Source organism: Electrona antarctica (genome assembly GCF_951216825.1).
Source record: "Electrona antarctica genome assembly, chromosome: 16".
In the NCBI taxonomy this organism is placed as follows: domain Eukaryota; kingdom Metazoa; phylum Chordata; class Actinopteri; order Myctophiformes; family Myctophidae; genus Electrona; species Electrona antarctica.
Genome location: NC_136797.1, coordinates 36,779,470 through 36,795,829, shown reverse-complemented (window position 1 = coordinate 36,795,829; position 16,360 = coordinate 36,779,470). Strand labels below are relative to the sequence as shown.

General features: G+C 42.8%; 2 protein-coding genes across 2 annotated transcripts in view; both read right to left on the bottom strand.

The window, feature by feature from the left end:
* mtrex (Mtr4 exosome RNA helicase) overlaps positions 1-16,204 on the bottom strand; it is a 32,431-nt gene extending 16,227 nt beyond the window's left edge. Inside the window, exons 1-15 of the mRNA XM_079525060.1 lie at positions 16,013-16,204; positions 14,950-15,093; positions 14,283-14,352; positions 14,135-14,197; positions 13,488-13,600; positions 10,888-11,062; positions 9,185-9,275; positions 8,956-9,080; positions 8,696-8,794; positions 8,192-8,306; positions 7,282-7,413; positions 4,630-4,709; positions 4,044-4,154; positions 2,645-2,746; positions 946-1,071 (exon numbers count right to left, since the gene is read on the bottom strand). Coding sequence (XP_079381186.1) covers positions 946-1,071; positions 2,645-2,746; positions 4,044-4,154; positions 4,630-4,709; positions 7,282-7,413; positions 8,192-8,306; positions 8,696-8,794; positions 8,956-9,080; positions 9,185-9,275; positions 10,888-11,062; positions 13,488-13,600; positions 14,135-14,197; positions 14,283-14,352; positions 14,950-15,093; positions 16,013-16,113 — 1,647 coding nt within the window. The 5' untranslated portion in view covers positions 16,114-16,204. The remainder of the gene's footprint in view (positions 1-945; positions 1,072-2,644; positions 2,747-4,043; positions 4,155-4,629; positions 4,710-7,281; positions 7,414-8,191; positions 8,307-8,695; positions 8,795-8,955; positions 9,081-9,184; positions 9,276-10,887; positions 11,063-13,487; positions 13,601-14,134; positions 14,198-14,282; positions 14,353-14,949; positions 15,094-16,012) is intronic.
* LOC306940267 (CDK-activating kinase assembly factor MAT1-like) lies at positions 11,547-12,188 on the bottom strand (the record flags this gene model as incomplete). The annotated part of the gene is made up of 1 exon (XM_079525289.1): positions 11,547-12,188. The coding sequence occupies one exon, from the start codon at positions 12,186-12,188 to the stop codon at positions 11,547-11,549; it is 642 nt and encodes a 213-aa protein (XP_079381415.1).
* Positions 16,205-16,360: the final 156 nt, after the last annotated feature.

Sequence of the window (16,360 nt, the reverse complement as noted above, 5' to 3'; positions counted from 1 at the left end):
GAGCAACATATGTCCCAGTGACCCAGAAAGAGAACAATTATAGGGTCTGTTATCTGGCAAGCTCAATTCAGTAATTCAGAGGAACTGTCAAGTGTCAAGTGTTTTCGCAAGATGCTCTTGGGACCATTCTGGCAGTAGGAACACGGTTACGGCATCTCTGAAGAGTGGGGATTTGGTAAAATATTGAGAAGAACTGGCTCTTGGAAATATTCTACGGTTCATCGAGGTAAAGCAGAAATAGGAAAGCAAAGTTTGGAAAACAGTATCACACATTATCGCTGACAGGCAAGAAACCTTGTCGTTATGTCCAAAACACCTTTCAAGAAATGGAAAAAAGACCCCGTTGTTCCAATCATTAATACTTTTCTTTGGTCAAAAATGTACAAATCTTCACTTTACACTTTGACTGCTCAACCCGAGTTTCTTGAGATAATTGAGTCTTTCCCTGCTAAACACGAGAAGTCAGAGTTTGTTTTATTGAGCCTGGAGGGTGCTTTTGATAACTTATGAGACATTTCCGGGGGTTCCTTGTGACACGTCACAAGGAACACCGAAAAAAACAAGTCTCCCCCCGTGGGCCGATGGAACATCCCCATACAATGGATTCCTATGGACGATGCAGCGTAATACGAATGCCTGTTATTCTAACTTTTTTCCACGGATCGATCATGGATTATTTCCCGACACTCGTGCACGCTATTTTAAGGCACCCGTGGGTGGAATGGAATGACATACAATATTGGGTGCAGTCTTCAAAGTTAGTGAAAAACTCCAGCAGTTAAAGGGGGATACAAATTCATTAATTAATTCCGCAGTCAATGCGTTTTAAAAATGATTGGAAAATAGCAAATCTACAAGCTCACAACGCAGGTATTTTCAGTAGTATTTTTGCGTGACACTCTTGTACGATATACAAACAAAATGCTAACAGCTACAGACGGGTACCTTGAGCAGCTGTTTGCCAATGGATGGGCTCATTTTCTCGTCCACCATGAAGATGACGATGCCTCTCTCGTCCATTCCTCTCCTCCCAGCTCGCCCGGACATCTGGATGTACTCACCTGACGTGATCTAGAACAGGTGCACCCACAGACATGATGCTGAGAAAATGCAGTGTATACTGGATACATTTCTTTAAAAGAAATGTGCCGTGTATCTGTGGTGCAGACAAGGACAACAATCCAATATAGTCTAGTTCACTGGTTCCCAATGTAGTGTCTTTTCTAAGGAGGTTCATGAAAAAAAACATGATTTGCTGCGATCCTAGTTTTCCCTGCGCCAACACACCTGCCTCTGACAAATCCCAGTTTGGATTTATGAACTGAAGTGTTTTAAACTGATGAAACACACGTTACTGTTGCATTTCTTTGCAGAAAGAATCTCATGTGTAATTCAGGTATGTTTACAGGGCTCTCTGCTCTAAGTGTGGTGGAATGAGTGTGTGTGAGTGTGCCTGCGTGGAGCTTTGGCAGAGACAGTCACCAGATGTTCCTCATGAACCTCTTGGAGGGCAGCTTCCTCTGCTCTCGCATTCTCTTGGTGTGCGTTTCAGTGAGTGTTTTATGGGACCTGGTGTGCGCATGTGTGTGCGCGCAAGACCCCGAGTGTGCACGTGTACAAAGTGATGATGAAGAGTTGGGCTTCTAAGTGAAGGCAGCTTGATATATGGCCCTTGGCCCTTATAAACAATATGTGGCTGTTTATATAATGACATAAACCATCCGGTTCCAAGACCTTCTAAAGGGCTCAAGCAGCAGGCGGCAGTGTGCCTGCTCCACACTGCACTCAGGTCAGTGTTGTGGTTTTATAAATAAAGGACAAGGCACCAACGTAGCCAGAGGATACCGATTCCAGATAAGGGATGCGGGGAGAACATTCACCTGATGATGTACTAAGTATAGCTTCAGAAAGCAACCAGGACTGTTTTGTGCACGTGTTTATGTTCTCGTTTCTTCGTACGGTAGCTTCACAGATCAATAAAATAGCAGCTCTACAATCTCACAGCGACACGTTGTCAGCTTGTAGATCTGCTGTTTTTGCCATTTGAATTTGAAGCATAGGTCTTAACCCATTCTGGGCGGGAACCCCTTTTGGTGTTTTAAACATTATGTTATAATTTAGCTATTGAAAAATAGCAGATCTACAAGCTCATAGCGCGCCACCGAGTGGCGCGCTATGAACTTGTAGGTCTGCTATTTTTAAAAAATCGTTAAAATGTGCCTCAAATCTTTCAGAAAATTGTCATGATTTAGAAAACATTTTTTTTTATTTTGACGTCAGGCCTAAATGGGTTAAAGGGGCATTCCACTACTTTTCAACATTTTACTATGTCATTAATATACCTTAGAGCCGTAAAAAAGTCCCCCCATTCTGTGTTTCCTAGAACTGTAAGTATCAAAAAAATCATTAACATGGTGAAACACATCTTGATGACATCATCAAGATGTGTTTCACCATGTTAATGATTTTTTTTCAGATCTCCAGTTCTAGGAAACACAGAAGGGGGGGACTTTTTTATTATTTCCACACAACGGCTCTAAGGTATATTAATGACATAATAAAATGTTGAAAATGAGTGGAATGCCCCTTTAAGTGGTCAAAGTAACCAGGACTGGCTGTGTGTTGTCGTTGTGTTGTCACTTACAAAGCGGTGGTTTTTCCCGTCAAACTTGCGTGCGCTCGTGAAGAGGACCGTGCGTGCTGGCATGTTGATGCCCATCGCAAAGGTCTCCGTAGCAAACAGGGCCTGCAAGACACGGAGGCAGACAGACAATCAGAACATTGAGTCCATAGATCAGGGATGGGCAACTTTGACGATGGAGAGGGCCACTATATTTCCACACTCACTCCAGAGGGCCGCATTGCATATTACTGTCGTAGCAAAAATAGCCGATCTACAAGCTCAAAACGCGTCGCGCTGCGACGCGTTTTGAGCTTGTAGATCAGCTATTTTTGCTATATTTGAATTGAAATACTGAATTATTTTTTGCTTTTTTTTTAAAATTAGAAACCTGAAAAGTAACCTTTTTATTGATTTTCAAATGGATTTAGTTTTAGTTGTGATAACTTTATGAACTAAATACAAATTGTACACAAAAAGACAATACTACTAATACTAGTCGTTAAGTAGTAGTCATTAAGTATAATTAAAGCAGGTCATGTTTGCATGTTTGGAATTGCAACAGCTGAAATCAATACTATATCAGTATTCTGATATTAACCTGCGGGCCGCATTAAGTGAAGGTGGGGGCCGCATGTGGCCCACGGGCCGCCAGTTGCCCAACCCTGCCATAGATTATATTATGCCCTAAAAGCAGCAACCAACTCCCTTCTCAGTAATGATCAACCTGGAATCATTAAGACAGCACATCAAGCACAATACATCATGAATAATAAACAACGATAATAGAATAAAATAAAACTATTTCAGGTGTGCATTAAGTTGCGGGCCTCACAAGCCCAGCATGGATGACATTGAATTTTCCTCAACAATGACTGTGATAAAAAATTGTGAAAATAGCAACACACTACTCCTTATGATAACTGTAGTCTGACATTTGACATTGAAATGTCACTTAATATTAGGAGGAGCGGACTGTTATTTTCTTAGTTCTCCAGCTTAAAACGGCAATGCATAACTTATTTGTTTAGTATGTTAACACTTTGACTGTAGAACACTTTCCCTCCCGTTCGGGGGTTGCCAGAGTTATGTTTTCATTGTTTAATCTGGATCACGATTGTTTAATCACGGCATTAAAGCTGTTCTAATACAATAGAATTAGCACATCATTTGTTGGAGGTGGTCCCTACTCCCTGGTGTTGGGTCGGACAACTACTGGTTGAGTAGTACTGCCTGAAGTGCAATATTTTAGCCAAGCCAAGTGGGGCTTGCCTCTTGCATGAGTGGTAAACATGTGCATTATTGTGCAGGAAACCTGGGTTCCAATCACCGGCAGGACATGGAGGGTATGGATTGGATCTATTCTATAATCTTTACTTTTATCTGTAGACTAGACAGAGTCCAGGATCTTTTCTTGTCCTACCTTGAGCAGACCTTCACCGAACAGGATCTCGATAGTCTCCTTCAGGATGGGTAGGAGCCCCCCATGGTGGATACCAATCCCTCTCTTCAGAAGGGGCAGTACATGCTCCACCTGTAAAATGCACACAAGTTGCTTTAGCCAGGCAATCAGAGATCTCTGCTGTTAGTTGCTAGAACAGCAGAGGCTAACAAACTGAGATCTCAGATTGTCCACCATGATAGATTAATTTGACATGCAACTAACCTACTAACAATTACCTAACAACTATCTACTTAACAACATAAACATGACTCATGATGAGGATGTCAAAAACATTACATATAACATGGTGGTGGTAGAGATGGGTTCTGAAACTATTTTATGGGAAAATAAATAGGGGCGCATACTTAGTTAAGGTTAGGTTTAGGTGTGCTGCCCCGTGGGACGTTAGGGTTTGAGATAGGTTGTAGTTGTAGGACTAATGACTGGTCTAACCAATGACTAGTCTAAACCAAAAACTGTCTAAACTAAGTACTGCACCCAATAAATAAATGCATTAAGGAATGACAATTTAAAATCGTTATGGATAGAGAATCATCCTCCTGACCTGAGGTAGTTTCTTATCTTCATCAGAAAGACAATCAATCGCATTGTTGAACACTTCCTCTACGAGCCGCTTCTCTTCCTCTGGGACAAGAAAACAAATAAACACGGTACAAACATAATTAACCATTTGAAATGTCATTTGCATTTATTTTGTATCCGTATCTGTACACACACAGCCCAAAGAACCAGGTACCTGGGTGCACAACAGCTTCAGTAAATCAATCTGACAGAGAACATTGCACAGCAGATATTGCTGCACATCTCACACACAGAAAATGGATAAACTATTTACATCACTGCGACAAAATCACCACAATAACATAATGTGACTCGGTGTACATATCTCACTTTATTTGTAGAATGACATTCTATCTCTATCCTGTCTAGTATGCAATCCCTTCTGCTTAGCCTTTAGCCTGCAGCATACTTCAAACGACGGTGAACTTTTTTGGGTTGTCGAAATGAACATAGTTCTGTACTAGGTCTGCTAGTATTTCCCTCTACGCCAAATCTCTTTGCAAAGAATAGCACATCTACCGCTGTGTGAGCTTGTAGATCCGTTATTTTCGCAGAATGTGTTGGGCTCAGAATAGGGTTAGGTAGCTAGGTTGAAGTGGTTAAACGTGTACTCTGTATGAACTGAAAATAAAATGATTGGAAGAAAGAAAGAAAGACTGTCAGTTTGGTTTGTCTCAGCCAGTCTAATGGTCCATTCCACTCGCACCTCCAACACTGCCCAGAAACTATGTGTCATAGCAGGGCTGAAGAGGGAGCCAGAGAGAGAGAGAGAGAGAGAGGGCATGCAGAGAAGTGGGAATCACAAAAAGATATGGAGGAGGATGAGGAAAGTCCAGAGAAGGAAAGAGGTTGTTTGGGAGAGGAGGACTGAGAGAGAGGAACAGAGAAGGAGCCACGTGTCGCGTCTCCTCGCTGACCCTGCAGACAGGAGGGTCCGACTCTGAACAACTCCAGACCAGCAACAGCATGTCTATAAATACCAACGAGGAAAGGCAGCCTCGATTATCAAAGCAACTACCAAGTACTATTATACGGAGACATAAACTGCCTAGTTTGCGTGGAAAATATGTAAAATAGTGACTTACAGGTCAATAACCAGAGTGGTGGTTCAGGTTAAAATCAAGCCTACAGGAGATATGGTTAGCAGTTTTGAGGAATTTTCAGGTATCAACTTCATGAATAAATTGTTGAATTATTGTGAGATTTGTAAATATACAGGTCCTGGAACACTAATGTCTGTTGGTTTAAGGGCTGTGGATTCATGTCTGGAAATGAATCCCACACAATAAATGATTGCTTCCAATTCCATTTGGAAATCAAAATTGCAGTATTGATGAAATGGGCATGCGTAGCACTTGGCTCGCCTGCCCCTTTTATCAATACTGGCTGTGTGGTCACTGTTTCACCTCCTCTGTGTCCCTGAGCAAAACACGTATTACCCCAACTGGTCCCCGGGCACTGTATTGACACAGCCACTGTTCCCAATAGTTAGGATGGGGAAATGCAGATGACAGATGTTTTGCAAAGTAATGTAGCAAATACCCTCACAATAAATTATTTATTATTATTCAAGTACACATTGGTTATTTAGAATTGTTGGTGGACCCGGCTCATCTGTGTGCATATGACATCATAATATAAAGAGGCCTTGTGAAATCGATACATAAAATCATCTTAAATTGGCACATCTAGGTAAACGCACAATGCCTCTTATTTATGAGTCTGCCACAGCAGTTACCACCAATTAAGTTAGAAAGAGCATATTCATAACTGTCTAAATGCGTCTTCGAATGTGGGTGTATTATTTCACTGAATACAACCAGATACAGATAGATGAAATCTTCCGCATTTAGATCTAGACGTTGGCTTGCCAAGTCTAATTTAATCCATTGAGACCTGGAACGCATCCATGTCACGTTAGCGTTTAACCACATTAACCATAAACCCATTTTGGGCGGGAACCCCTTTTGGTGTTTTAAACATTATGTTATAATTTAGCTATTGAAAAATAGCAGATCTACAAGCTCATAGCGCGCCACCGAGTGGCGCGCTATGAACTTGTAGGTCTGCTATTTTTGAAAAATCGTTAATGTGACTTAAATCTTTCCGAAAATTGTCATGATTTAGAAAACTTTTTTTTTTAATTTCGACGTCAGGCCTGAATGGGTTAAAGCGACATTATCTGCCAGCATACGCAGAGCCGTCTCCATAAAGAATCCTATCACTTGTCTAAATTGTTGAGAACAGCTGGGCTGGCACAATGAGCCATATTCATTGCAATCAGAGTGGAGACGAGTCAGAATGCGACCCCGCCAATCTGTCTTGGCAGATGACAATTTTTGTGAATGTCACCACTTTAACTCGATTCTTCTCTCACACTCAATTTCCGGCTGAACCATGTTTAACCCCCAGTTATATTCTCTGTAACTAACTACATTCTACTTTCAATGAATTATCTACAACTGCAATTTAGGACTAGAGTCCATACAAAGCGAAACTGCACACTTTTACCACTGCAGGGCCAGGCATTATAGCCAAGTCACTGAAACATGATCGCAAAATATTTTTCTATGCGAGATGGTGACCTGTTAAAGACATCTGGGAGTGGTACATTTACTGGAAAAGCTAAAAGTACCTGTATTGAAGTCCAGCTTGGACACCTGTAGAGCATAAGATTCACACTCCTTTTTACTGAAGCTGAAGATGATGACTGGCTGAAAGTTCCTCTCCATGATCATCTTCACAATCTTGAACACACTGGATGGACCTGGGGGGGGGGGGGGGGGGGGGGGGACGACACATACTTTAACAGAGCACTCTGGAGTTTAGGCAGATATCTCGTGTTGCGTTTATAACGAACTTAAGGCAGTTGCATCCTCAGACACATCACTCAAACATGCACTTGCCCAGTCGGGCAACTCACAAGCAAATTCAGTCCACCTCCCCCAAAAGTTGTATTTACCTGCCACGGGCAGTCGGGCAACCGTTAGTGTCAACCCGTTAATTGGATCCGACAGACTGGCACATTACCGATCCAGGTATCGGGACATCTCTTAATCACCATATGTGACCATTTTCTTTTACAGAATCACAACCAACACAGACTATGTGTCAAATCTGATTTTAGGCTATCGGGGTTGGAATTAGATTTGTTTTATTACGTATGAACAGCAGAAAAAAACACGTGGCAACAGATTTTTGTAGATCAGATTTCCAGGGTGACTTGAAATGCGATTCAAATCTGATTTCTAAAGATGACTCTCACTCTGGAGTCTGGACAAGCCTGAGTTAGACTTTATAGAACTTTTATAAGTTCTAGTGGTGTCGTTCGACAGTCTTACAACAGTGTATAAGATAACTTAGATAAGCATTACTCACACTTTTGTTACCACATCAAACAATGCAAGACAGGTGGACGATGTATATTCCGTACACAGATAGATCTGATCACTTGCAAATAACATTGTGGACGGTCAGTCCTAAAGATCAGATACAGCACAGAGACAAATTGGATCTGCCTGCAGTCTGAACAAAGATAAACATACCTTTAGTCCCTTTCCTCCCTCTTGGATCCCACTTTCCCGGTTTGCTGGCACCATCGCCAGTGGTGTCTCTCAGGACGTTCATCGCCGTGTTGAAATTATCCTCTCTGAAGTCACCCTGGAGGAAAGCACATAGGCTCTATAACTGTCACTCAAAAACAGGTTGCAATATGGTATAGCTCTCATCAGATGTGTGGCATTTTTCATGTAAATTGGTTTTGTTTATTACAGCCGAGTGAGCTGACAGACACAAATGGATTGTCAGTTTTCTGTTTGTGAGAGGACCACAATGGAAAGACGTCCTGGACATTAGTTTTTATCCTCAAATGCTTTTTAACAAACATGTATGATTTGTGGGTTATTTGCAATTCAAATGAACTAAAGATACAAGACACCTGGGATGATCTTTATATCACATGTTGATCACTATATGAACTTCTGTTGAAGACTAAAATCATATTAGCATACTAAAAGCAGAGTAAACATGGACACTAGACCAGGCCTTACATTCTCATCCACCACTAGGTGTAGTCCATCGCCCCCTGATGGGAAGACGTAGTGCTGCAGAGGAGTAGGCCGATAATCTGTGTACACCACGTGACAGGGCTATGGAGAGAAATTAGACAGGAATAGTTCACTAGAGCACAGTCAAAAAACGGATGGAAAACAACTGAAAACTATTCTTTTAACAACAATACATACATTTACATAGACAAAATACATTCGCACAAACATTCTGGTTGTGGTGCCATATTATACCAGCTCACCTGTTTGTGGAGATGACAGATCCACTCAGCAAACTGTCTGGCGTTGGGAATGGTGGCGGATAGGAAGACGTAATGCACATTGTCAGGCAGGAGAATAATGGTCTCCTCCCACACCACGCCACGCTCTGAAATGTACAAATGTTATTAGTTTTCTCACTTCCAATCCCGACACGCATGGGGCCATTATCATGCAGTCATGTGTTTTTCCTTTTAGTATCCATGCATGCACCTGCGTCTCTCATGTAGTGGATCTCGTCAAAGATGACCCAGGCCACCTCTCGCATGATCTCAGAGCCTCTGTACAGCATGCTCCTCAGAATCTGGGAAGGAGGACATAATATCAAACATAGCTATGACACACTGACTGAGGAAATTACTACTGTAGATAAGTGGTTCCCAAAAATGTATGCCAAGGACCCCCAAATTGACACTTATTAGCCCGCGGACCCCCATTTGAAAACTTACGCCAGGACCTTACGGCTCTAGCAGTGATTCTCAACCCGTTGATTTTCAAGGACCCCCAGTTTGACATGCAGACCTCTACAGACCTCCATTTAATGGCATTTCTTTCTCTCTGGGACCCCCAATTTATATTGTAAAATCAATGTTAATTTAACTCTGAGTGTACAAATGGAAACAAATGGAACGTCAGGGTCCATTTGTACACTCTCAGAGTTACAGACCCATAAAGGTCCATTTGGTTCCAAACTATCATTTAGCTGAGGACCCCCTGGAACTCCCTCAAGGACCCCTGGGGGTCCCCGGACCCCACTTTGGGAACCACTGCTGTAGATGGCATCAACCAATACTATCGCCTTACCCACTTGAGCCCTATTGAAACATTTACAAAGCTTACCCTGCATTGATGGCTTGTTGCAGATCGGCTATTTTAAAGTTTTTGCCTATAATGAGTTAATAACATTACATACATACATGACCAAAAGGTGATTAACACTTAGACCGCTATCATTTATTGAAAAATTAGGATCTAATTCACGCCAGCATTTTTTAAATTTGAGCTCTTATTTTGAAAAGCCACCATTTCCGGTCCACAACCGGTAGTCCTACATTAGGAGTTTTCACACAGCTGTGTGGGCCTTGTTTACAATGTGAATCCAGGCCGGAGCTCCAGAGAGCTCTAGATTGTCAGCTCTGTGCCGTCAAAGAAACGCTGTTTTGACCAAAAATGCCATCTGGGACAAGGAATAGGAGTTACAGGCGATTGAAAGAAATGGATAGAATGGATGCTTATGGCGACGACGATCTAAGATGGGCGATCCAGCGCTGTGCTAACAACACAGCTAGCTAACCGGCTAACGTGAGTAGCATTTTGGCTCGAGCAATCGAACGCGCTATAAAAAAGCTCAATTGCCGAAGGCCGTCGGCAATGGCGTTAAGCGCCAGTATCAAAATTAAGCTTCAATTGACTTTAATCGTCGGCAATGGCGTGGAGGGTGTTAAGACCCATTTATGCTCTGTGGAGACAATACTTATGTATGTTCTCTGCATACATTTTGTCCGTCTTTGTGCACATTTTGAAACCTTACAGATACAGAAACGCATATCCATAAGGTGCAAGAGTTGCATGGTTCATGTCATGAGCAGCACTGTAGCTTACATATACATGCATGCGTATAGGATCCGAACAACACAAACCTATACACATAACAGGCATAGCAGAAATCACAACACAAGAATAAACAGAACATAGAAATCACACCCGTGTGAAGTGTGGGGCGCTCTCATCATCGTACATCATCATGACGTAAAATAGACACAATTTGCTCAGAGTGAGTTCACATAATTTCATTTGTACACTCAATTAAGTAGGAGTGTACAAATGGAACCAAATGGACACATATCTCTCAATAGTTAGACCAGAAAGTTAATTTGGGCCCCTGGACCAGACATTGAGAAAATAGTGATGCCTACCTCAGTTGTCATGACGAGGCAGGAGGCAGTAGGGTTGATGGTGACATCGCCAGTCATTAGTCCTACATCCTGGAACTCCTCGTACATCTCTCTGTACTTCTGATTGGACAAGGCCTTGATGGGGCTGGTGAAGATCACCCTCTGCTTCTCCCTCAAGGCAAGCGCTATGGCATACCTGCAATACACATTCATAATCAAGTTTAGTTTTATTAAAGTCTGCCAACAATGAGTTGCAAGTGCATGCTCCACACATTTGTCATCAGAGTTCCAAGTGCGCTATCCACTACAGAATCGATGGATTAAATATGGAGATACTGGGATCAGCAAAAACAGCCGACGTCGTGATGACGACGACGTACGTGGGCATAAATGTCAGACAGACCTTGGCTGTCTGCTTCTCTACATCAGGGGTTCTCAACGTTTTTGTCCGGGGACCCCTGGAAATGCTTTGGCAATGTCTCGGGTGTTTTAAGCATTATGTTATAATTTAGCTATTGAAAAATAGCAGATCTACAAGCTCATAGCGCGCCACCGAGTGGCGCGCTACGAGCTTGTAGGTCTGCTATTTTTGAAAAATCGTCAAAATAGATTTTTTTTTTTTTTTTTTAATAATTTGGTGACCCCGAGGGGTCGCGACCCACGGGTTGAGAACCCCTGCTCTACATGTCCGAATCCAGCTGGGCAGCGTTGTCCTTGTGCTGTGCCAGTAAGAGGGAGGCAGGAAGATGAGAGGACTCCAGGTCGTCCAGTAGAGCCTGCTTGCTCTTCCTCTTGGCCTGCAGGTGGCGCCGTTTCTCCTGCACCACCTCCAGTTGTCTCTGCTCCTGGCCCTGCTGTTCCAGTAGCAGCCGCTTCTCCAACTCCTCCTGCTCTCGTGTCAGCTTGGCCTTGTTCTCCTGGATGAGCGTTCGGTTCTCCCGCTGGTACTGTTCCATGGCCTGCTTGGTGCTCTCCACGTCCATGTTGTTGGTCAAGTTGTAGACAATGTCCTCCACCTGTTCCAAGTAGTCGTTGTATTCTCTCAGGCTGTGGAAGTCCACGTCTGCCTTGTTGTATGTTCTGATCACCTTCTTGCGGATGTCCACCTCCTTGTCCACGGCAGGATCTTCGAAGAGCTGCACGCGGAAGTTGTTCTTCCTCAGGGGCGTGTCGCACTGTGTACATTTACCCGTGCCGTGCTCAAACATGTTGGAGTTCACACAGTTCTCGCATAGCGTGTGACCGCAGATGTTCACCATTAGTTTCAGGGATGGATTACTGAACTTGGTTGTTTTGCACGTTGGACACCCTTGGTAATCCATAATCTGTATCAGTACAGCCTTAAAAATCACCTTTTCTGTGTGGCTTCTCCATAAGAGCTTTTCATCTGCTCAGCACTGAAATAGAGTTTGTGCATGGCATGCTACCACTTATATTAATGTGGCGGCACAAACATGTAGCAAAGTTTGACCAATCCGTGAAGCCGATGGGTATCGTTAGCCAATCCGGCAAAGCCGAATGCCTACTATAAATAGCTCAAACTAGTGCTGGTGGTCTGGGCTAGGACCCGCCGCAGTGGTGTCTGATTATAACTTAACCGGGGAGCTGAAACTTCTAACACAATGGTTGTAAGGCCAAATATCGCCGAGGATATCTGGGTTGTAAGGCCAAATATCGCCGAGGATATCTGGGTTGTAAGGCCAAATATCCTGTCTCGCACGGAAGGCGATGGAGTCTCTCACGAGGACCGCAGCAAATACTTCTAGCTACCTAACCCTCTTCGGATGGTGACCGTGGGCGTGGGGCAGGCATTCTAATACAGCCAGAAAAGCACAACTCGCAGCCAGCTTGGTAGCATGTATCGTTAGGCATTAGACTCCCAACCCACTCCTCCCGGGTTCAAATCCCACTGCCGTCACTAATTCCAACAACCACAGACCAGTTTTTCTTGCAGATGAAGCATAGTTTTAGACCACGACGGATGGGCACCGCAACTTGTGCGCTTTAGCCCGCTCGGTGGTGTCTCTCGTGGATCAAGTTCGCTAGAGCCGACTCAGCCCAGTTTTGCAACCCGGCACAGAATATAAATTATTACCCGCCAATATTTCAGAGGCAGCCCATCTAGTCCACACAGAGATTCAGTGTGTCCTCCAAAGACAGATCGTTGGTTCTCGGCACAAACCATCCCTACTGGGTCATCAGCGACACACACACACACACACGTTTGAAGTAGATCGGTCAGACGGTGTCGGAGTTACGCCCGGGACAAACACACAGGTTTATGGAATTTATAGTTTGATTCACACAAAGCGCAGCACTTAGCCCATTGAGACCTGGAACGCATCCATGTCACGTTAGCGTTTAACCACATTAACCATTAACCCATTTTGGGCGGGAACCCCTTTTGGTGTTTTAAACATTGTTATAATTTAGCTATTGAAAAATAGCAGATCTACAAGCTCATAGCGCGCCACCGAGTGGCGCGCTATGAACTTGTAGGTCTGCTATTTTTGAAAAATCGTTAAAATGTGCCTCAAATCTTTCCGAAAATTGTCAAGATTTAGAAAACTTTTTTTTTTTATTTTGACGTCAGGCCTGAATGGGTTAGTAGTGAGACTCACTCTGCACAGACAGTCTTGCCAGCGGAGGTGTGTGCAGATACCAGGACAGACTGGTTGTTCTCGATGCATGAGAGGGCCTCACGTTGGAACGGGTCGAGGATGAAAGGATACTCCTACAACAGAAGCAAAGACAGAGGATTCCATTATAACAATTCTCAGCTTGAGTATTTTGTAACACAATACACTGGATGTGCAGAGTCGCTGCATTTGTTTTACGTACACTTGAATTGGATGTTTCTATAAAATTACACAACAATTTACATTTAACTATATAGCTAGTATATGCAAGCGCATTTCTAAGTGAAAACTGATGCATTTCAAGTTCAACATTAAGGATAATTTCGCTTTCATTTAATCAAGGCAAAATAAATGTACTTTGAAAAACACCAAATTCAAGATCAGAAGCTCACAACACATTGCAATGTATTGTGAGCTTGTAGATCTGCTACTTTCGAAGTCCGACACCAGGGTGTACGATGGAGTGTAAATTATTAAACATGTAGGCCATGTCTATTTTTGAGAATTGTCACCCATGATGGCATACCCAAAATATGGACATCAGTAAGTTGTTATGTAATTATTAGAATGCTAAGAAAACAAATGATAGATACAAATGAGCTAGAATGGCGGATAAACATCAAACCTACCTTAGCAGCTTTCCCCACACGAGGTTTCAGTGGTATGTAGGTCTCATTGGAAGGCAGAGCAACCTGGGGAAACGCAGCAGTACAACTTAAATGTACATTTAGAACTAATGTAATAAAACCTTTTGATTTGTCTTTCATCTGTCTTTACCTCGTGCGTGCATCCTTCCACTGTCTCTACCGCCTCCACCTTCACCTGGGGCATAAAATCAGTAATGCTGCTGGAAAATGGATAAAATAAATTGACATTAACTTCAGAAGCACAACACGCTGCATAAGCAACATTATCAACTAAGGATCACCTGATATCTACTCTATAAAGTTCAAGTTAAAGGGATATGCATGACCCACTGCATGACCAGCAGTGGTTACCCGTTGATACAAAAGTGATGCAAATAGCCTGCATCTGATTCCTGCATCCTTAGACTCACTAAAATGAGAAAGGACGCAATCATGTCACCCTCCGGGGTCTAACGGCAATACGGCATTGAAGTAAGACTCATAAAATGTCCCTGAGACCCATTACATTGAAAACCAATTTACATCACTGACAGTCTCCATAGGGAACCACTTCTGGTCATCAAATTATTGGCTTAGGAAATCAATTGGACAAAAACAATATCCATGAATTAAGTGCAGGGGGTGAGTAATCAATGGAAAAAAGGGGTTTCGAAGTAGTTCACACATGTATATTAAGGTTATTTCATCCGGTGACCACACGTGTGGGAGGGAATCATATGGTATACCCTCTCAAAAAAACTAGAACACACCACTAGATATTTTGAACATGTTTGATAGGGATCGACCAATTATCTTACTTTATGTCATAAGAAGCGTCAGGTCGAGGTCTCTTCCCAAACATCACTTCCTCAGTAGGATCAGGGTCAGCTGATCTCTTGGGCTTGGCAGGTAAGGATGGGCTGCCATCCCTCTCACTGCCATGTTTACCCCCAAGGACTTGCCTGGTAGGGAAAGAATATAATGCTCACTGTTGACAGTTTAGCAAGTCATTAATAAGTTAATAATTTATTTTACACAACCTAAAACTAGCCTAGATATAGCTAAACAATAGCGGCTCTTTTATTTCAAATAAAAGAGCAGTTGCAACCATTATGTCTTGTCTCAAGCAAGCAAAAACACATTGTTGACAATACAAATTTCTTCTGTGTGGAAAGCCTGGTGATGCGAGGTTACAAAACACATAGGCCTAATCCGAGTTCCCAGAGGTACAAAACACATAACAAGTGAAGTCAGTAACACCGACTATATAAACAACGAACACAAATACATGTTTATTTTATAGCTGTCCATTTTGTGTTACAAATAGTTGTCATGTACGGTTCGGTTTAATTTTTAGCTTTTTGGATGTAATACAGCTACAATAATTGCCAAAATAATGTTGTGCCAAATTAATGTTGTAACTCATCAAGTTAACTATTATCATTGTAAAACGCGGTACATTTCGCCAGTAGAAACGTCAGAGTCAAATCAATGTTGTAAACAATAAACTAGAAGACTAGGTAATGTACGTATTTAAATATAATGGTGAAAAGCCAGTGTCGTATTTAAAACAGCATATGTCAGAATAATAGAGAATATGTATCAATCTATAATGGATTATAATATCGATGCTAAACAAACTAACTAGCCTGGTTTATTACTTCGTCATACGACGGTATCGCTCGCCGAAAACAGTAGATCTGCAAGCTCAGAACGCATCGCGTCGCACCGCCTTGCGAGCTTGTAGGTCGGCAGTTTTCGGAACGCATGATGACACTCCCGGCGCTCGGTGGTTTTTGACTTGAGACAGCACGTTCATTTCTTCTCTTTTAAGCTATTGTGACACCAGACGTGAAGCAGGAACACATGTTCATTACTTACCCTGTTGTCTGGGCTGTGGAAGACGCAGGAGACTTCTTGCCAGAAGCGGTTTGTTCATCATCAAACACGCTGAACAGTCCTTCTCCAAACGGGTCCGCCATGATGCTAGTGTGATGCGTGCTTCCCACAATGCAACAACACACTAACTTCTTCCGCTGACGGTCATGGGTCGCCACAAGAAAGGATAAGTGGGGTTTCTATTTTACCAGTAGAACCAGCCTCCTCCAAGACTGTATCCGGTACTTTCCACAGTTAAAAGAAGCACATCATAGAGGCCGTTTCCGTATCCGCCTGATTCTCTCTAAACCGGATCATTATATGCAGCCTGGCAAAGGATTGGAGCTCCCA